Source organism: Liolophura sinensis, chromosome 8 (genome assembly GCF_032854445.1).
Source record: "Liolophura sinensis isolate JHLJ2023 chromosome 8, CUHK_Ljap_v2, whole genome shotgun sequence".
NCBI classification, from domain to species: Eukaryota; Metazoa; Mollusca; class Polyplacophora; order Chitonida; family Chitonidae; genus Liolophura; species Liolophura sinensis.
Genome location: NC_088302.1, coordinates 30066659 through 30090173, shown reverse-complemented (window position 1 = coordinate 30090173; position 23515 = coordinate 30066659). Strand labels below are relative to the sequence as shown.

The window sequence follows — 23515 nt, the reverse complement described above, 5'->3', positions numbered from 1 at the left end:
TTATCTTATGTCCATTTATAATACTTTTGATTTGCCTCCTTTGAGATTGCAGAGGTGTACGGCAAAGGAGAAACCATCCGACATGGAGAAACCATGTGACGAGGAGGAACCAGGTGACAAGGAGAAGCCAGGTGACAAGAAGAAATCATCTGACATGGAGAAACCATGTGACAAGGAGAAACCATCTGAGATGGAGAAACCACGTGACAAAAAGAGGAGCCAGCTGACAAGGAGAAGCCAGGTGACATGAATAAACCATCTGACATGGATAAACCATGTGACAAGGAGAAACCATCTAGCATGGAGAAACCATGTGACAACATGAAATCATATGACATGGAAAAAACATGTGACAAGACAAAAACATCTGAAAAGAAGAAACCATCTGACATGGAGGAACCATGTGACAAGGAGAAACCATTTGACAAGGGTAATTTTACTTTTTAAAAATGGAAGAGCAATGCATCAATGGGAGTATAAATTTGTGATCATTTTAACGGAATGTCCAACAGGGCGACTGGAGTAACATATCATTACTTACAGGGTACTAAATTCCTTTAAATATGACACTGTCAAATGGCTTTACATCGGTGCGCTGATGTTCATGATACACCATATGACAGTCAAATGGCTTTACATCGGTGCGCTGATGTTCATGATACACCATATGACACTGTCAAATGGCTTTACACCGGTGCGCTGATGTTCATGATACACCATATGACACTGTCAAATGGCTTTACATCGAGGCACTGATGTTCATAATACACCATATGACACTGTCAAATGGCTTTACACTGGTGCGCTGATGTTCATGACACACCATATGACACTGTCAAATGGCTTTACATCGGTGCACTGATGTTCATGATACACCATATGACACTGTCAAATGACTTTACATCGGTGCCCTGATGTTCATGATACACCATATGACACTGTCAAATGGCTTTACATCGGTGCGCTGATGTTCATGATACACCATATGACAGTCAAATGGCTTTACATCGGTGCGCTGATGTTCATGATACACCATATGACACTGTCAAATGGCTTTACATCGGTGCGCTGATGTTCATGATACACCATATGACACTGTCAAATGGCTTTACATCGGTGCACTGATGTTCATGATACACCATATGACACTGTCAAATGGCTTTACATCGATGCGCTGATGTTCATGATACACCATATGACACTGTCAAATGGCTTTACATCGGTGCACTGATGTTCATGATACACCATACGACACTGTCAAATGGCTTTACATCGGTGTGCTGATGTTCATGATACACCATGACACTGTCAAATGCTTTATATCAGTGCGCTGATGTTCATGATACACCATATGACACTGTCAAATGGTTTACATCGGTGCGCTGATGTTCATGATACACCATATGACACTGTCAAATGACTTTACATCGGTGCCCTGATGTTCATGATACACCATATGACACTGTCAAATGGCTTTACATCGAGGCACTGATGTTCATGATACACCATATGACACTGTCAAATGGCTTTACACTGGTGCGCTGATGTTCATGATACACCATATGACACTGTCAAATGACTTTACATCGGTGCCCTGATGTTCATGATACACCATATGACACTGTCAAATGGCTTTACATCACTGCAGTGATGTTCATAATACACCATATGACACTGTCAAATGGCTTTACATCGGTGCGTTGATGTTCATGATACACCATATGACACTGTCAAATGGTTTACATCGGTGCGCTGATGTTCATGATACACCATATGACACTGTCAAATGGCTTTACATCAATGCGCTGATGTTCAGGCTACACCATATGACACTGTCAAATGGCTTTACATCGGTGCGCTGATTTTCATGATACACCATATGACACTGTCAAATGGTTTACATCAGTGCACTGATGTTCATGATACATCATATTACACAGTCAAATGGCTTTACATCAGTGTGTTGATGTTCATGATACACAATATGACACTGTCAAATGTTTCACATCAGCGAGCTGTTGTTCATTATTACACCATATGACACTGTCAAATGGTTTACATCCGTCTTGTGGTATTCAGGTTACAGTGTATGTCACAATTAAGTGGCTGTTCACTGTGTAATGATGTAAACTCTACAATGTACAGCTTTAAATCAACAATACATGATTTACAATGTATCATGTTACAATATACTGATATGCAATGTATCATGTTACAATATATGATTTACAATGTATCATGTTATAATATATGATTTACAAGATGACATCTACAAATTGTGACACTCCAGTATTCATACACAGTCACAATGTCAAGGTCAGACCTAGGCTGTGACAGTGTCAAGGTCAGGTTTGGACACATCTACAAATGTATCTCTATTGAGACATGGTGTGTACTTATGGCTGACAACATGGTTCCCAGGTTTTACAATGGGCAGCTGCCGACGGATCTTACACCAAAAGTTTTTTATTTGTCTGCCAGAGGCTTTGTTCCCGGGCCACCTCACAGGTTTCATGTACTGAAGGCCATTGGCCAGCGTTTCAGACTTGCTGTAGGACTTCCTCAATGTCTCCCAGGATGTTAACTTTAAGCCTTCCTTGTGTACAGTGACCAGTAGAATCTGTCGCTTTAACCTGACAGCCACATTGAGGAGGTGACTAAACAGGGCCTCGTTCAGTATCCCCGGGGTAATGATGAACATTACACTGTGCGAGTCTTCCATTAGTTCCCGTGTGCCCTCGAAGAGAACTTAAAAAATAAACACAAACACAAACCTTTTTACACAACAGTTTGGAATTAAGAGAAAAGCGAACATAAATTAAAAGTTAGCATCAAATGAAAGAAAATTTTCATGACATGATAATGCTCTTTATGTGCCGACAAGTCCTGCAGGTATGAAAGTACGGAAGTTATCGGAATGATAACTTTCCCGTTTGAAATTACGACACCATTTATGGTTAATCATCAGCAATGGGAGATGTGAAGGGTTCTCGTGCCACAGAAAAATTTTTTCTTTCCAAATTATCCTCCCAAGCTAACAACAGTGGCTGTAATACAATGTATTTTTCATTAGCAGTTTATGAAAGGAATCCCGACTATCCTGATCTTTATCATTTAACCTTGCTTTTAGGCCACACAAGTCTGGATACAAAAGTAGCACATTTAGGTCTTTCATCACATCTTCTGTTTAGCATGTATAAACTTTGCTGGCTTCCAGTATGCTCAGCAAGGCCAGAACAGTCCTTGTGCCCTCATATTTATAGAGCTGCCTCACTGTAGCGACATGTCAAAGGCACCTGCCATGTCAAATAGCCTACGTGACATCTGTCCGCCCAGTATTTGGCTTATCCCTTCAAGCGAAGTTCATGGACCCCAGGCAGAAAATACAAAGGGTTGTCAAACTCAGCCCCCGAAGTGTGTCACTAATAATGTCCTGCATCAACAAAATTATGTTATACCTGGTTGGATTGGGTTACGTCCCTTTGATTGTGTGACATTAAAAAAAAAATTTGTTGTAATGCTTGTACGAGTGATTATACCCAGTTGTCATGAGCGAACCATGTGCAAGTGTACACATCATGGCTTCTCAAACAACATCGAATGTGTGACCTCCCTAAACATTTCTTGCCATACCATGTATTGTATGGAAATACAAGGGCCTGAATGTGTTGAAACGGTGGATTTGTTTTTATTCTTTATATAAAGGTGAAATATGGTTTCTTTCAGTGATAAAAGTGCCATTTCATAGATTTCACTTTGTTTACAGATATCACTTTTGTTATTACATTTTTGGCATTTCATACCCAGAGAGCGAAGGTACATTTAGATAGAGAATGGCAGCATGAAATTGTTCTGTTGTTTGGTTTTTTTTTTTGAGAAAAGTAACACTTAGAGAAACAGTCAGTCTAAGTTACATTCGCAAAAAAATCCCAATTGGTATTAGCAATACGTTGTCATTAGATAAGAAGTTGTTTGAGAATGTTCAGGGGCTTACATCGTCCAGCAGAGAGATCCTTGGCCATTGTCTTGTACTTCAGGTAGGCTAAACTCTTCAGATTTGGGGCAATATGTTCTCTGACAAACGTATGATCATCGTCATCATGCACCACCAGTATGTCACAGCCAAAACGACCTACGCAGAATGTGTACAACAGTGAGTGGACAATGTCATATTTATTTATCCTATTAATGTTTAACCCTCTCACCAATGCGGTTGCTGTGAGTTCAAGTCCAGCTCATACTGGCTTCCTCTCAGGCCGTAAGTGGGAAAGTCTGCCAGCAACATGCGGGTTTCCCCCAGTTTCCTCCCACCATAATACTGGCCGCTGTCATGTAAGTGAAATATTCTTGAGTACGACGTACAACACCAATCAAATCAATCAATCAATATAAATTATAGTTTAACACCTGGGTCAGGTTTTACGAAGCGGTCGCGAACTGCGCCTGGCGTATTTTCCATGGCAACATATAGTAAAAAGATACGTCGGCATGGTAACTGCGCTTGGCGTAGCGCCGTGACGGCTTTGTAAAACGGGCCTCAGAATTTCTCACTTCTATGATGGTGGTGAATCATACATGTTTGGAAAGTCTGGCTTTATGGAAATTATGTGGTGCTTTCTCCAGCACAATAGTCAATCAGTCAAAGCTCAATTGACCATTGTTCTCTGGTAATGAATGACTAATACCTTGCCAGTTTGCCAACAAAATGTTATCACAAAGGCAGGAAATATCAACTGACTGTCACAGTTTTAATAGATCATCCATGTACACTGTTTGCTAGAATTGTAACACGACCCTAGCCACTAAAAAATTATGGTTAGTTGGATGGCAACTATTTTTTTTTTTAATTATTATTCTGCAAAAGATAATGATTTTAAAGAACTATTAAAGAAATTAGGTTTATCTAAATCTGGATAAAAAACTTCAAAGTTGGGTACGTTTTGGATTTACATGACCAAAACAACATATATGTATTTTTAATGATGGCCCGTAAATGAAAACCGAAATTACTAAATATATTTATATATATGCGTGAAGGCTTCCCCATATAAAATGCTAATTTTACCTTTGTGATGCTTTTGACATTTAAATGTGTACCACGTGTAGAAGAAGAAGGTGATCTGTGGTTCATACAAGTAATAACACAGGCAGGTGAGCAGAAGGAGTATTATCACAGCTACTGGTACGACAATGGGTAATAGCAGGCCAATGTCTCGCTTCTCATCAGGCGCTGTAGAGGAACCAAACAAAAACACAAATACACCAGTGAAATGGATTTATGGACATGATCATTGATGATGGTTCTACAGTGGGTAAGGGCAGGCTTACATGTATGTCTTGTTTCTTATCTGTGGTTGCTGAGGAACCAAACCAAAACACAACTCTGACAGAGAAGATCAGACATGGTGGTACCACAGAGGGTAACAGCAGGCCTATGTCCTGTGTCTCATAAGGAGTTTTAGAGGAACCAAACAAAAACAAAACCCCAGTCATGATCAGAGGTGCTGGCACAGCATAAGTAGGTAATAAGCCGAGTCGGCATTTCAGGAGTCCCACAAATTCAGGCAGATATGGACGAGACATGGTGGGGGCTCTTACAAACTAACGCAGCTAAAAGGTGAGATTTGATGGTACCTGCTACACTGAATACACATGTTGCATAGCCAGGTCTGTCGGCCTAACAATGCCTTCAAATAGCAGCTGCTGTAAAAACATTCCTTTTAGGCACGTTAGATCCCGAAAACCCCCCACCCTGTCTCGTGTCAACTTGGGTGAACTCACAAGATTCCTGTAATGCTTACTCAGCTTATAGCAGGTTGCTTCTTATCAACGTGATCAAGGGCTGTAGATAAACCAAACAGAGCAGCTGGCCTCTGCTGTAACAACAACAGTCAGTGTGTACAACAGTCAGTGTTTACAACATTCAGTGTGTACAACAGTGGGTGTGTACAACAGTTGGTGTGTACAACAGTTAGTGTGTACAACAGTCAGTGTGTACAACAGTCATTGTGTACAAGTGGGTGTGTACAACAGTTATTGTGTACAACAGTCAGTGTGTACAACAGTCAGTGTTTACAACATTCAGTGTGTACAACAGTCGGTGTGTACAACAGTCGGTGTGTACAGCAGTCAGTGAGTACCACAGTCAGTGTGTACAACATTCAGCGTGTACACAGTCAGTGTGGATAAGTCGGTGTGTACAACAGTCAGTGTGTACAACAGTCAGTGTGTACAACAGTCACACCAGTTAGTGTGTACACATATATGTACTGCAGGGAAGGGTGATGTAAGTATTGCATATAAAACTTTCTATATTGAACATTTTAAGGGAGAATACTAGAATGGCCTCTAGTAACTCAGACCACACCACCAACACTGACAGGTTTCACAAATACATATACTTGTTTGCATTAAACCCCAATAAAACATCCGAGGGGATAGTGAATGAGTGACAGTCGCAAACATGGTTGAACATAATCAACCTATACACATGGTATGAACAGAGTTTGTCATATACAGTACATTCTGCTAAAGGGAGAATGGTGACTAACAGCAGGACGTAAAATATTCACATGGCCACCTTTTGCCGACATGTAAATCAGATTAAATAAAACCCTATTTGTCACACGTGGCAGGTAGAATGAAAAGAAACATTTCACCCCCTTCTATGGCATAGGGCAGAAAGACATAAGGCTATAATCAAAGCTTGGAATCTACACTACACAACAGTACATTTATGAACAAAGATGATTACTGTGAGTTCAATTCCAGCTCATGCTGATATCCTCCTATCATGCTAACAGTCTGCACTGGTTTCCCCTGGGCCTTGCCCTGAGTGTCTTCCCACCTTATTGCTTGCTGATGTTGTATATGTCAAATATTCTTGAGTATGGCTTATAATACCAAATACGTAAACAAATACATACACTGTATGAAGACTTACGATAAGGGACAATGTATACTGTCACACAGGGCAAAACAGCATCAATCTGAGCAGTATATACACGACAACTCAGTGGTAGGTAAAAATCATCTTCTGTCACATTCACTGTCAAGTTAGCACCTCTGCATAAAAACCAAAAAGCATACCATTGAATTTCTTCCCTATATTTGTTATCTAACATTATACCATAGCATTTTTCATGTACATGCATAGCATGATGGCCAGTATTCATGGTATTGTTGATGAATGACACAGGAGTGGGTAAACCATCAAATTTTGGTGTGCGACACAGGAGTGGGTAAACCATCAATTTTGGTGGACGACACAGGAGTGGGTAAACCATCAAATTTTGGTGGACGACACAGGAGTGGGTAAACCATCAATTTTGGTGGGCCACACAGGAGTGGGTAAACCATCAAATTTTGGTGGACAACACAGGAGTGGGTTAACCATCAAATTTTGGTGGACGACACAGGAGTTAGGGTAAACCATCAAATTTTGGTGGGTGACACTGGAGTGGGTAAACCATCAAATATTGGTGGATGACACAGGAGTGGGTAAACCATCAACTTTGGGCAAGTTACTGACAAACACTACCATGTGTACGTAACCCACAAACACGCACACCATATAGGTGGAAGATGCCATGCATATGCACTACATATCTTGTTTTATGTGAAGAAGTACATGTATCGTTTAAGAAAAGCACACACATGTTCATGTATGCTGAACATATTTCAGTGCTGCATACCATCTGTGATCATCTCCTTCCATCAAACTTTAACGTTATGCAATATTCTATCTACTATTAAATTAGATGCTGATTGTGTTGTGAACATTTTGGAAACAAGTACAGGGAGGACTACATGTGTGGGTGAGGGCCAGGACTATATGGCATGTATGTGTGGGTGGGGCAGGGACTATATGGCATGTATGTGTGGGGGCAGGGACTATATAGCATCTATGTGTGGGTGGGGCAGGGACTATATGGCATGTATGGGTGTGTGAGGGCAGGGACTATATGGCATTTTTGTGTGGGTGGGGCAGGGACTATATGGCATGTATGTGTGGGTGGGACAAGGACTATATGGCATGAATGTGTGGGTGGGGGCAGGGACTATATGGCATGTATGGATGGGTGGGGCAGGGACTATAGGGCATGTGTGGGTGGGTGGGGCAGGGACTACATCGCCTGTGTGTGCGGGTGGAGCAGGGACTATATGGCATGTAAGTGTGGGTGGGGCAGGGACTACATGGCATGTATGTGTGGGTGGGGCAGGGACTATATGGCATGTATGTGTGGGTGGGGGCAGGGACTATATGTCATGCATGTGTGGGTGGGGGCAGGGACTATATGGCATGTATCGATGGGAGGGGGCAGGGACTATATGGCATGTATGGGTGGGTGGGTGGGGCAGGGACAATATGGCATGTATGTGTGGGTGGGGCAGGGACTATATGGCATGTATGGATGGGTGGGGCAGGGACTATATGGCATGTATGTGTGGGTGGGGCAGGGACTATATGGCATATATGTGTGGGTGGGGCAGGGACTGTATGGCATGTATGTATGGGTGGGGCAGGGACTATATGGCATGTATGAGTGAATGGGGCAGGGACTGTATGGCATGTATGTATGGGTGGGGCAGGGACTATATGGCATGTATGAGTGAATGGGACAGGGACTATATGGCATGTATGTGTGGGGGCAGGGACTATATGGCATGTATGTGTGGGTGGGGCAGGGACTATATGGCATGTATGTGTGGGTGGGGCAGGGACTGTATGGCATGTATGTATGGGTGGGGCAGGGACTATATGGCATGTATGAGTGAATGGGACAGGGACTATATGGCATGTATGGGTGGGGGCAGGGACTATATGGCATGTATGTGTGGGTGGGGCAGGGACTATATGGCATATTAGTCGTAACCCGACCAACCCTACAAAAATGGGCCCTATTGTAAGCTTTTATTGTGATTCTGATGCAAGTTACTCCCCCCCCCACTCCCAACCACTCCCCTTCTTAATGATAATTTGCCTTAAAATCCCAACCTTTCTCACCAGATAGTGGAAAAAAAATCCCTTTTCTGACCTACTAACTTTTTTCTGGTAGGTCTGGTTATGCCAAATAAAGGATGTTTCAAGGCTAACCTGGTCTAACCTGTTATTGGGATATGGTGTCTGTTGATATCTGTAACAGACCTCTGTCTTCATTTCCCAACACATGACGTTCAGTGGCATTGTGCTGTTAACAAGCCAGTGAACTGCTGCAATGTCCACAGCAAATTTCCCCTCACAGTGCAAAGTGACCATATCTCCAACGTGAGCGCTGATATTGCTGGGTTTCAGTTTAAACTGAGGATGAGTAGAAATGTTGGAGGATCTAGAATCTGAAACAAATTTTCAGTTAATTAGTGCTTCTTTTCAAATGAATCTCTCTTTAAACAAGTTGGTCTGTGATTCAACAAATGCCTATTGTTTTGATGCAGCAGCCCTGTCTCTGCAGACTGAATTCCAAGATATGACTTCACTCCCTACCAGTAAGTTTAACAACCATTCCATGTTAACCAGTGTGCATCAGTGCTTATTTCTCAGACTAGTTACAGTGATACAAAACTATTTTTTTAACACCATTGCCTAAGGATTCAAGCAACATATCACTAGGTAATCTTGCATTTGCTCTGAACAAACATGAAAAAACTTTTAAGGATTTACTTCCCTGTTAAGTTTAGTTGTGTTATCTAGTTTTTTAACACCAATGCCTAAGGTTTTGGGCTTAATTTAGTCCTGGGTTATAAATAGTAAAAAAGTTCACGAGGCAATAGCCAACAATCTTAATATCCAATGATCTACATGCGTTTATTCGCCTTCAGTTACCTCCCTTTGTGTGCCTGACGTCTGCATGTTTGCAATGTAAACAACTAGACAATGGCTGGCTTTGCTAGCTCAGCTATCGATGCACATATTCAGAGATTTAAAGTACCCACCCTTTTTCACTATAATATACATGTACAGATAGTGCATGCTGTAAGATGAGATATCAGCAATTGTCAGCTTGAGAAAATGATATTCAACGCCTGCAAAGCACAAGATGAATATCATTTCATGTTCGTGTTTTCGTTGGCTATGAGTTTTCAAGTATTAATAGCAATGAAGAACTTCCAACAGACTGAAATTAAACCAGTAATATCCAGTCTAGAAGTACAGGCTTATTTTATGGAACTCCATTTCATTTATAACAACTGCATGACATTATACTTTAACATGCTGATGGAACATTAGAGCGCTGTGCCTAAATTATCTTAACAGCATAGTTACATGTAGATCGTTTGAGGATGGTGACAGAATAGATATCAAAGGGGCGCAGCTAAAATATCAGGCAGCTCTGCCAATTAGTGGTTATGCACTCCATGATGAACCTGAATCTGAATTTAATTTGTTTTTGTTACTCGTCACAGGAGTCACATTTACCTGCCGCGGGAGTTTATCAGGTAGGCCTTCGTAGGAAAAGTTCAACAACCTGTAAAAATCACTTGCTGTTCTTTTCTCCATTTTCACATATTTTCGCAAATCTTCAAACATCAGCTGAGGCAATAAGGCAAGGCAAAACTGGTTGGTGTCACAGTGAGGCTATATGGTTTAAACAGGGTCTACAACCAGTCAGCTTTTAACTGTAGATGCCATGAGAAACACATTACCTTACCAATTTTGGTGAGCTAGGAAAAGTACATGTATATCCAGCAATAATGGTTCCTTACCATGCTTATAAATCTACCAACAATATATACTCTTCAAAAATCTTCCTTTTATATGACTTGCCCGTAGCATAAAAAATACAACTTAGGAAAGCAGCCGTAATGTCACTGGAGTTACAGGAGTCATGGTGGAATGGCCGTGAAGTGCAACAATAGGGGAGATTTGAGTTGGAACTCTTCTGTCATCAAAGGTAAAAACAGTCCTACTGTGCAATCTGAAAAGTGAAACATTTTACACAACCCTGTTGAACTTGACTTCCTGATCACCTGCCTCACCCTTTGCCAGAGGCACAAATGACACATCTTTCCTTTAGGAACTTCTCAGGTTCACAAAACATTTCAATTCTCAATTTTCTCTTTCATTTGTCTGCTCTAAATTACTTTTTATGACACTTTTTACTGACACCCATGTTATTGTGAAAGGGATCAAAAATAATTGCCAAACATTTTTGACAGATCATATGATACAATTCAATTTAGACTTTTTCTGCCTTCCACGATAAAAGAATTCAAACTCGAAACTCCTCTATTAGCTACAAACATTGCATGGTTAGTATGTACCAGCATTCGGTAGTCAGAAGCTTAGCCCCTTAATGCTTTGTCCTAACTGAAGTTAGACAAAATTTGTTATTTAATTCATTTTGATTGGTATTTAACAACACACCCAGTCCTCATGATTTTACTATAATACAATGTATATGTCAGGTTTGTGTATGAAGAAAACCCTTTGCCACGAGGAAGTATACCTGACAAACCTCTGGACTTGAACCCTCAACCAAACTTAATTGGGCTTAATCATATGTTACCCAATTTTTTTTTTAATTTTAGAAAGTATTAATTTGTTGGTGAAAAGAGATCTGTGCACTGAAAAAAATGTTTATTTACTGTAAAAGACCTTAACCTTTCGCCCTAAAAGTGCACTTGTACAGGCAAAATAATTGTCATCAAATAATAGCTTGAAGCTGAAAATTACATGCTTTTGACATGAAGGATATCATCCTATCTTCAAAATACACATCAAAACATGGTTTGAAAATCCCCAGAACATTCAAAATCAGGAAAAAATCAGAAACGTAATTTTAATCATGGATGAAATTTTACTGTTTTAATTTCTACATGTGTAAATGTATACCTTTGTGTTGTTTTCTCCGTCAAGGCCTCTATGGAAATGAGTTCTGTACTGTAAGAGTTTCCCTGGTTGAATAAAAGTACTTTGACTTTGTGATTTAGGGTCTACATACATAACTATATTCACTGGCCACATGAACTAAACTATTTATCTCCTCAATGATATATTAAGCTGCATACCCTCTCAGCATACTTATTTACTATATGGGGCCTCCGTGGCTCAGTCAGTTAGCGCGCTAGCGCAGCGTAATGACCCAGGAGCCTCTCACCAATGCGGTCGCTGTGAGTTCAAGTCTAGCTCATGCTGGCTTCCTCTCCGGCCGTAAGTGGGAAGATCTTGCAGCAACCTGCGGATGGTCGTGGGTTTCCCCCGGGCTCTGCCCGGTTCCCACCCACCATAATGCTGGCTGCCGTCGTATAAGTGAAATATTCTTGAGTACGGCGTAAAACACCAATCAACAAAAAAAAAAAAAAAAAAAATATTTACTATATGGTACAGCTTTTTTAGCACTATCACTACTTAGGGACTATACACCACTGCATGTATATTTTTGCAAGTTTAGAAAAATGTACTAAACTGACAGTAGTATTAACACAATGTTCCAAACTCACCGCTGCAGTCTGCATTCATCCCATCCGTGTAGAAGAGTAATGATGCAGTGATGGTGAAGTGGAGAAGGCAGTACAGATGAGTCCTCATTTTGTGAGTACTGGAAACTGCGAATTATGGTCTCGGGAGTAGACAGAGAGCCCAGGTTTGATCAATAATCCCCAGTCAAACACAGGTAGCGAAGTCAGAGCTCTAGGAGTAGAAAGATTTTTTCTTCCAGAAATGTTGAACCACAATCTTTGAATCTTTCCTGATTAGATGCACTGTCATACTGCATAGGTCGAATATAAATGATATAACTGTGTATATTATGGTCTCGGGAATATTTAGTTCAGTTAAATTAAACACTGAGGTATAGTTTCAACAATTTCTGATATTTTACTAGCAAAGTACTTTGCTGATTGGACTGACAGCATTTTTCAGTTCAATAATTCAACATTGAGGAAACTGTAATGGTCAAAAATAGACATCAAAGTCCATTCTAATTGAACTAAATATTCCTGAGACTATACATACACTGTACCATTTATATTTGAGTTATGCAGTAGGATAATAAATATCATTATAGTAACCTACCAGGCTGGCTACTTCTTGCCTCTCTTCAGAAGTAGTTCGTTGATGGACAGGTGGAGTATATTGAAGTCGTGGGTGTCTTCAATCAAGTCTTTATATAAATAGTAATTTCTTCCTGTTTTCTGAGATCTACAACTGTGCAAACAGCAGTAGTGCAAACAGCAGTGGTGGAGGGCCTTCACGCCCTCCACCACTTCCTTACACTTATCCCTACCTAGGATAATTATATGTATATAATAGACCAAGTACCCACTGAGTGACTACTGTTGATTTTCTCCGTGTGTAACAGTGTATAATATGTAATGACTGAAGCCGTATTTACCGAGTTAACGTGTAGGCCTGCGCGTCAAACACCGGAGCCTACAGTACGGGTACCGTATCTTCAATGAAAAACTCTTCGACCCCGGGGCTATCAGGAAACTTCCTCTCATCCCAACTCAAGTCATCCAGTCTGTTATTGTCAGACATACTTATATATGTTACTTTCAGTACTTCGCTCCCTAAATTGTCTGGTTTACAGACGTTCACAAAGCTGTTGTAAACCTGTTGACATCCGGCCGTAATGCCTTGTGTCAGGCACTTGAGACATCTGTTGTCAGCGTATGTCCTCAAGGGCAAATCACTTTGTAGGTGCTTATATATGTACGTGCAATATACTGAATTGCATGTATGTGTGAATGTATCTATGTTCTGGGCCCAACGTCGTACTTAACAATTTCTGACGACGAAGAGTCATTTGGCGCGTGTACATATATTGTGTGTTGTGGCAGGGCAAGTCCATGTTGCCAAAGTCCTGCCGGCACTGAATTATCATGCCAAAGACCTCTCACACGACACCCCTAGCTCTGATCACGTACACTATCACAGCCCTGTACTGTTCCATAACCTTACCTTGAACACCTCTGTACTTCCCTCACTGGCTTTAATATTCTACCGCTGGGCACCAAATGATTTGTCTGTCCGTAGTCATAGTCGTCTCAGCTGTCGATTCCAGGTAGGTGTTCACATGTGTCATCACTGATAAATCCACACACGCATGGAACTAGTGGAAACTCGATAAATTCTAACTCCAACCGCCATGTTTGATTACATACTCCTCACAGTGAAGAGAATCATGTACACAATTATCACTGCCACTATATTAGGCAAGTTAGACCTTTTGACATGCATACTGGATAATTGTTTAGGATCAGTCTCACCAATATAATGACGTAGTGGTGAACCCATAATCAACACTGATGAATAAAAAAATTTCTCAAAGAATTAAAGAATAGATTAAACAAGATGTACAAAATATACTAATTGCTTCAATTCGCAAAACCTCTTCCGACAGCCTGGCAACCGCGTGGTTTTTGTTGAAAGACCCCTCGGATTGCACTGCCGAATATTTTTCATGTGCCCACATTTCGTTTTGGTTACACTGAATCCATTGCTCTCCTGATTTGGACGGACTGACTGACAGTTCCTCCACAATACAAACACTGAGAAATATCGGATCCAGAGGATTTGTCGGGTTTCTTGTTTGTTTTCTTTTTCTTGTTTTTTTTGTACAGAGCTGGATAATGTGGATCTTTGTTCCGGCCAAAAAATATGTGCCTTGAATATGTACTGGGAAGACTTCGTTTGAAGAATTTACCAATATAGGCCTTCCACCTGTAACCTTTGGCAACTTGTAACTTCTGTTTGCTAATGTTATAAAACTGTTGCCCTACCATGTCATTGATTTATTTATTTTATTGGTGTGTAACGCCGTAATCAAGAATATTTCACTGATTCGACGGCGGCCAGCATTATGGTGAGAGGAAACCAGGCAGAGCCCGGGGAAAACCCACGACCATCCGCAGGTTGCTGGAAGACCTTCCCACATACGGCCGAGAGGAGGCCAGGATGAGCTCGTCCTGAACCCACAGCGACCGCATTAGTGAGAGGCTGCTGGGTAACCAACTGAGCCACAGAGGCCCCCACCATGTCATTTTTGGCAACCTGTAATATCTGTTAGTTAATGGCACAAAACTGTAGACATATCATGTCATGTGGCAACCTGTAACTTCTGTTTGTTAATGCATGGTGTAAAATTATTTCACGAATTGACGAAAAAATCGGCTTGAATGCAAAAAAAGTTTTTTCATTTGTATCGTCCAGGGCGTAATCCAGCCCTTCTCAGGGTCCGATTACCGGACGCTGCCGTTCCCTCGAAGTGCCCTTTGCGTCAAAAAAATAAAAATAAAAATAAAAAAATAAAAAAATGAAAAAAAATAAAGAAACAGCCCGAATTCATTATAAGCCTTGGATTATCTACTTAGTCGCTAGTCTTCGACTATCCATTCGCCACATTAGTTTTGGCGAATACAATTTCTTTGTGGTGAATACAATTTCTTTGTGGCGAAAGCAATTTGGAGTGCCTTCGACAAAGTGGCAAAAACAATATATGCCTTTCAACTTCAGTTGTTTAAGTGTAAAGTTCGTAAATTTACTCAAATTTAATGTTGGATCCAGAATCAAGAAGGAATATCTGACTTCAGTGTGAAAGAACTTGGTTATGAAAGCAAGAAAGTTTTTAAAGAGGATTTAAAATCGGAAATGTAAGCCCCGAAGCAGGTGACGAAAATTGGACCCGCGATAATTCAATTAGAATGGGGAATTACTTTCAATTTTCTTTCAAAATGCCGACCGACCCGACTTCACGAAAACAGGGTTTGTTACCCGCAACAAACAACTTTTTAATGATGGCCTGGGATAGTTATGATACAGTGTGATGATCAGATGCTCATCTCATCCGGGATGGCAGATTTTTCCACATATCAGTAAATACAAGCCATCCTTAGACTGAATTTTCGGGCTAGGTACGTGTTGTGGTCTGCACGTGGTATGGAGGTCAACCGTAGGAAACGAGGCCCTTAAAATGCATCGAAATATCGAGAATCGAAACATTCAACTATGAGGTGCCCTTCACAGGTGGTGCCACCCCCTGCCCTTCTGAGGCCAGATTAGGCCCTGTCGTCTTATATTCTTGGTGGTGATTGCAGCAAACTTAGATCAACTGAATCGTATAGAAAACCGCGCAATACAGTCGCAATTAAAATGTGCACAAATGCATGTATTGCCAATCAAGCCTTATAATGATAGCTATATATTTTCCAAAATTAATTACTATTTTCACAGAAAATATTTCCTAAATATTTTCACTTCCTTCTCTACCGGCCCCGATAGCATGGTTGGTAGATCCAGGGTCAATCCTGGGTCGGGTCACACCTAAGACTTTAAAAGAGGAAGTTGTACTTAGGTGATAGCGCAGCGACTGTTTGACCCGTATCAGTACGATGGCTCAGGCGTAGCGGCTTACTTGCCTTCGGTAAATCGTCTCAGTGAAGCAGCACTAGATAATAGAGCGGTGGAAATCCGTCCTGTGCATGCACATTACATGCAATCTAAGGATTCCTTCGTCGTCATATGACTGAAAAATTGTTGAGTACGACGTTAAACCCCAAGCACTCACTCACTCACTCACTATGCCTTCTGTATTTGTTAGGCCCGGTTTAAGGCCTTTCTGGTGAAACTCTCCTTCCCTCCCAAAACTTCTTCCCTGTCTAGTGACGCCTTACTGGAATAGTGACAGTAATAATACCACACTGGTACCGTGCAGGTACTCCTCCTGTTCGGGTACGGGTTGAAATGAACCACACGTATACATTTTCTTATTCAAAACTTTTCTAGTCAGGTCATTTTTTCATCTATTTATTTTTCAGATTATCTGTTATATCTCGGTTAGGATACCGGACTTGTCTGCTCTACAGACCTATTTTCGCGCCGGCACCATAACTATAGCTCTTGGTTGGCTGATATATCGTATGACGTCAATGGACTGAGTACATGCACATGCGTACATATTGGCCTCAGAACTGGGTAAGTGAATGATGCAGGGGTCGGCTCCACGAACATGACTTAATTGTCCCTGCGAATAGCTGCTGATATACATGTATGTCCTTAATTCGCAGATTCGTGTGTGCAAGAGAGATTTACTGGTTTAATGTGGATTATACAGGGGGAAAAAAACAAACAAACAAAACAAAGAAAAGTGATTTTAAAGTGACACATGCAGTATGCTTACATGGCATGGTCAATTTTTGAGTGTGATAGATAGGCTACATGCATGCACTGCATGGTTGCAAGTATACGCAGCTATATGTTGTACGTACATGTCTCCAGTTACCTCGGTTATCCTACATCACAAAACTAAAACTGAAGTGACCTTTTTTTGAACTTTAAACGTGACTCATTATCGATGCATGTATATACATTTGGTCCAGAGTTATCTTTTCTTTTAATCACAAACAGGAAAACTATACATCGCAGGAAAAAAAATAAAACCAGACTGTTAGCTTGTTTATTTAATATTCAAAAATATTTCTGGATTCTTCATGTGACTTAAATCTATATTTGCTGACGGATCTGAATAAAATTTGTGTACATGGGCCCTCCAGTGGTCTTGCGAGCGTCTACGTTTGCTGACCGATCTGAATAAAATTTGTATACATGGGCCCTCCAGTGGGCTTGCGAGCGTCTACATTTGCTGACCGATCTGAATAAAATTTGTATACATGGGCCCTCCAGTGGTCTTGCACGTGAATATCAATTTTCAATACAATCGGATCTGCATGGGAAAAAGAAGTTTTTTTTTTCTATTTGCGGACTTCTCCAATATGTATGCTAAGTGGGTCACAGGTGGGTCAAGTTTGATACAAGGCCAGGAAGCCCGAGCGATTTGGTAATGTGCAACTGTGTAATATGTTAACAGCTGTGATGTACATTTTTCTTGCAAAATGACAAACACAATTTTCAGAGAAGAAAGAAAGAAAATCATAATGTTAGCGAAAACAAAAGGCTTTCAGCTGTCATCTTTGAAGCCTAATAAAATCATATTTAAATTTTAAGGTAGAGGCATCTTGGTTTTCTTATCAGGCGCGTTTTACATTAAAACATCAGTCATTAACCCTACATTCAACTTGGAATTCTCCTCCCAAAATAGACCCTACATACGAGCCATCAAAAAATTCATAAAAATGACATTATATGATAGAACATTATAACAGCACATGTAGACCAACAACAGATATGGTATATAGCTGCTAGAGCGAGATGAATTGACCCGAAGAAGCCCTCGCCAGTTCAGATGGCTAAAACGCCGGATAATGCGCTGCACGAATCTACACCTTTTGCAGATTCGACTGGAGGTTTGTCAGGTACCTGGCGAAGGGCGCTAAGACTATACATGTATTAATACCAGCATTCCGATTTCATTCTGCCTTAAACCTGACCCCTGTATATCACAGGCGAAAAATTCTTGCGTATCGTTAAATTCCGTTGAAATAAACAAACAAACAAACAAATTCAGTACCAGTTTCTTAAAACGTCTGCTAGGTGCCCCTCGTGCAGAAAGGGTATGTGACATCAAACTGCACGAATGATCAATGACAGTCATGCAGTATAATGTTATATGATGGCATGGCTCCTATAACAAGTAACCTGATCGCGACGCTCGTACAACAAAGCTCTGTACAGCGAGGCCTAATTGCGTCGTTATCACAACACAGAGGCGTATAGATCTCTTTCATTCCATTACGCAAGTGCATACATACCGCCCGTTTCACCCTGCCATATTTAATAGACGTTTAATAGTTTCATATGTAGTGCCCGTTTTGCAAGTTCGTAAATATGTAAAATAATAGTTTCACAAGTTCATACATGTATATAAAGTGCCCGTTTCACACGTTTATATATATATATATACAGCACGTTGTGCTACTTTCATAAGTTTTTACAGTAGCCGTTTGTCTGAGTTGACGACCACGAATCACCGTATATAGATTCTACATGAAGAACACTTTTTTTTTAATTATATACACGCAACAAATGAAGAAGCCATATAGAATCGATAGTACGTAATTCGCTTTCAGTGTTATATAATTGTGTCAGGTGTGTAAGGAAGCCGTATGTGTATGTATATATATGTAATGTCAACATGTGTTTTCACTCGTCATATGACTCAATAATCGTTAAGTACAACGTTAAACCCCAAGCATGCACATACATACATATATAGATGTGTTTTCATTGGGCTGATGTATAAAACAAGCTATATATGTACTCTCAAAGAATAAAAAAACCTGTTAAAGGAAAAGACTTTATAAAATGATGTACGTATCACTAAATAGACCACTTAATATTATGCATACTTACGATTTTTTTTTAGATTTTTGTGAAGAGAGTTAAAGGCGTTCAAACATTTGAATTCTTAAGAGGGCTTTATGGACCGTACTATTACAGTTTAGGAACTCTGACGTCACAGGTTTTCAACTCTAATCACGACACTGAGTGTTGGAATAACTCTTTTTATCCATGAATAAAAGATTACTGATAAAAGATTCCCAAAAATTCCTTTCTCCCGGTGAACGTCAGGAAAAAGGGGATGCGACGTTCCTAAATACCGTCAATATGGCCCATAAAGCCAACCATAGTATTCAAATATCTGAATGCCTTTCAACACTCTAAAAAAATCTGAAAAAATAAATCAGAGTATTTTTACGCACAGTCTTCAGTTGTCTGTATGATGAACTTACTGCGCATTTTAGCTTTCTTTTACTTTAAATTTCACGCAGCAAGTGGTCTGCGTGACGCTAGAATGTATTCTTTGCAGCAGATTATTATGTTAAATATAACACAAATATTCTATTAATTTAACATAAAGATTCTATTGCACTAATAGGATATTCTGTTGAATATGACAGAATATTGAATACGTTCTAACATCACTCAGACAAAAGACTTTCTGTTAAAATTAACTGATTATTTTTTTGAGTGTTTATAGCTTACGACACAGATCGTGAAATGTCGCACAAGTGTGTATGTTACTGTAGGTGTAAGCCTATCCACGTCGAGATTTAACCTAGTTTAAATATATACACAAGGGTACTTACCTTATAAACCACAGAGATGCATAACGCGTTATCGGTCAGCAGGACCACACGTGTCTGTATTTTCGCAGTTAAAATGATCTTATACGTCTATATAAACAGATATGTATAGCCCTGGATCCGCATAGAAAATCGTGACTTCCACATGCAAACAGAAACGGACGTCTGTGTGAGCATTATTATCAGCTGTGTCATTAGCTACTTCTGGTCTACAGGGATTTCACCGGCCCACCAGTTGAAAAGTGGGGTGCCCTGGAACCCTCGGTTCCGCGACACAGTGTACTTTTAGGCTAAGGTAATTCCACATGTATCTGTTACTTTTCAAGTGATGGGAGCCCAGATATATTCAGATAATGATTATCTCAGTTAAACAGATTAATTGCCTACATCACTGGTTCTTATTTATAACTGCGTCTGGCCAGAAATACACAACTTTGGCTACTATACAATTTAGAGCTAGATTCTCTTAGGGCTTCACAGATAACGTGAGCTAAAAAAGTATTCAAAATTTTATTAGGAATAATTTTGGTATTTCTTAATTTCTGTGTATTAGATAAGGCCTTTTACATAATGCACAAACTTTACAAAAACGCTTATCTGTGGCTGGCATATAAAAGTCGGGACGACAGTGTTTAACTTGAAACCACGAGTCACGGAACTCGGCGCACTGACTTCCATTCCTTTAAACTTTTTGTCGCTTTTCAGCTCCGCATACTCTATAAGACCCACGTCTCAGGGGCACCAATTGAGTCTGAATGGCTAAAATGTGCTGTGATAGTCCCCATTCCCCTCCCACCACTTTTTCCCTTCATGTACGTGTACAACCATCAAGCATGACGCATGCAGATAATGGTATACGTCCTTCTATAAATACACTTAGAGATTACTGTATACACATATTGTGTAAATGTTTACTTTTTACCGTAAACATTCCACATTTATAAGATAAACTAGGGTATTTTTGCTTGAAACAGTAGTCTTTTACATTGGCACAGTAACAGTCAGTAAACATGTACATATATTCCGCTCACCACTCATACATATGCGTTTACATTTGGCCACTTGGACGCTTCTGTTGTTTAAATTATGTACATTAAACCAAATATGCCTATAGGCCTACGGCAGCATACATAAATGAGGACTACAAATCTGGGCCGCATATTATTGAGTAAATGTGTCAGTAAAGGTTTACTTCTGACCGGTAAAAGTTTAGCACCAAGATAAATGTTAACCTTTAGATCACAAAAGTAAATGTATACTTTTGTCTGAAGTTAAACTTTAGTGAATCGGGTGCAGCTTCTTTTGAGTAAACGTTTAAGGGAAAAGTTTAACAGTGTACATATAGCATGTAATATAGGTCTAGCCCACTCTATAGCCTCTACATGTTAGGAAGTGCTTGAGTTGCAGATACGGGTAACGTATTTGCTCTTGGCCTTGGCACTATGTATACTCAGTTAATAAGTGTGTTATGTCCAATTCCTCCAGTGGGTATGATGACTGCTTCTGTGGCGCTTATGTATATATTCACGAACAGATGCAACTATATAAGGCGACTGAAATACCAGCATGGAATCCTTGTATATCTCAAAGGTTTTCCTAACATATAAAAAAAACCAAAAAACAAAAAAAAAGGACTGCATACTTCTCTTTTGTCACACAGATACAGTTAATGTACACCTACTACACTCCAAAAAATGACCACAATTTTTTACAGCAAGTTTGTCGCCTGAGTAATGCTAGAATGTATTCTGTTGTTATAACACAATATTTTTTCATATCAAACATAATGTCCCGTTAGTCTAATAGAATCTTTATGTCGAATTAATAGAATAATCGTGTTATATTTAACAGGACGATCTGCTACAACAGAATTCATTCTAGCATCACTCAGACAATAGACTTTCTGTTAAAATTAACAGATTAATTTTTTGAGTGTACTGAAATATGCTTATATATATACCGTATCTTTATCATCAGACAAGTATATATAGGCTATTTTAGTTCAGACGGGAATCGTATGGTGTTAATGGTATGATTGTGTATGAATTGGTCTGATACACAAAGTCTTCCTGGGCTTTGGTGGCCTCTAATACACACAGAAATTGAAATACACACCACATTTTCGCTTAGTTTCAGATTTAAGAGATAACTTTTTAATTATTATATTTTGTACAATGTGGAACCTTTTGGTCAAGGGAACTTGGGGCAAACATCGATCTCTTTTGTCGTTCTTAATAAATCCGGCACAGGATAGATGTAAATGTGGAATTTGACTCTTTGACTATATAATACATACAGAGTGTACCAATTATATATAGTTTTGTGCTGTATATAGCCAGAAAGAAAGGCATGGAGACAGACAAGCAAAAAGAGACAGAAAAACAGTACGATTAATGGAGAGAGATTCAATGAACGAATGATTTAGTGTTTATAAAGCTATACATTGGAAATATTTCATCCATATCGTGGCCAGAACATGTTAGAATTCACGAAGAAAAGAATAACCATTTCATTTTAACAAAGTAATTAACCCGAGTGATATTGTAGAACGCAATCTTTTGTTAAAACATAATGCTGTGTCATGTTCAGCGTCAGATCCTGTTGAAAACGCCTAGTGCAATGTCTGTCCTATATATGTCAGAATACATCATAACTTCCCTAGAACAACAGACATGCTGTTAAATTTAACAGATTATGTTTTGAGATCGCCAGGAAACATCCTTTTGCATGATAATTGGTGGTGTGATATGGTTAGGTGGATTCAAGACATATTATACCTCAGTATCTGCTTTGTCTTATGGGCCGTAGTATATATATAGTTTGTATTCATACGAGCATATAAGTAGTCAAGTAATGCGTATATGACCCCGGGGTTTCACAATGCATCAAACTATCTGCTCGTAAGAAGTACAACACGTATTTATTTACGCCTATATATCGATTCTTTTCTGATAGTCGGTACGCTCTCCTTGCATGCCGTATGAGGCATGCATGTGATTGACTTTGTGAGATATCAACCCTGCAAAGGGGGTATCCTGCTTCAGTATGTACATATACTAATTTAAACTGTGAAATTCAGTCTTCCGGAGCAAATCTACTTACTTACTTACTTACATGTACACAGAGCTTTTCAACCGTACATAGCCATCATGTAGAGTAGGTTGCGCCACAGACTGTACAGTGAACTATTCTTATTTAAGGCCTAAAATACCAGTCAAACAAACAGACACATATAAGACTGACCTGTGCATGGTGTATCTCTCACTTCACTGGTGTATACCTTGATGACAATGAGGGCTATGGACTGCGTCTGCGCAGTTTAACGGTCGCTGAAGACCACTTGTCTTCTACCAGTATATGACGTCACAGGCGTGTGGGGGAAGTTCGAGAGTAATTTGCCAAATGCTGGTGGTTTATACCGCGCACTCCGATGTCCTATACCCATGCATTCATGAAACTGACCGCCGTGGTATATAAAGTGAAAAAAACTTTATAACAAAAATTGATTATTTAAATCAGCTCATCGGGTGGC

At 39.9% G+C, this 23515-nt stretch overlaps 1 protein-coding gene across 8 annotated transcripts; it reads right to left on the bottom strand.

Moving 5' to 3' along the window:
* Positions 1–1594: 1594 nt before the first annotated feature.
* On the bottom strand, positions 1595–23281 carry LOC135472619 (uncharacterized). 8 transcript variants are annotated; one of them, XM_064752209.1, is made up of 7 exons: positions 23227–23281; positions 12442–12631; positions 9108–9336; positions 6944–7065; positions 5066–5230; positions 3995–4132; positions 1595–2748 (listed from the first exon to the last, which is right to left on the bottom strand). In XM_064752209.1, the coding sequence occupies exons 2-7, from the start codon at positions 12527–12529 to the stop codon at positions 2324–2326; spliced, it is 1167 nt and encodes a 388-aa protein (XP_064608279.1). In that variant the 5' UTR covers positions 12530–12631; positions 23227–23281; the 3' UTR covers positions 1595–2323. The 8 variants fall into 8 exon arrangements, with proteins under 8 accessions (XP_064608279.1, XP_064608283.1, XP_064608281.1 ...); XM_064752213.1 differs by lacking the exon at positions 23227–23281 and adding an exon at positions 23098–23195; XM_064752211.1 differs by lacking the exon at positions 23227–23281 and adding an exon at positions 19987–20670.
* Positions 23282–23515: the final 234 nt, after the last annotated feature.

Coding starts and splice junctions, on each gene's coding strand:
- LOC135472619 (XM_064752209.1), bottom strand. CDS start 12,529: ATGAGGACTCATCTGTACTGCCTTCTCCACTTCACCATCACTGCATCA. Junction 9,337..12,441: donor GATGAATGCAGACTGCAGCG/GTGAGTTTGGAA, acceptor AATTTGTTTCAG/ATTCTAGATCCTCCAACATT. Junction 7,066..9,107: donor ACACCATATCCCAATAACAG/GTTAGACCAGGT, acceptor GTTTTTATGCAG/AGGTGCTAACTTGACAGTGA.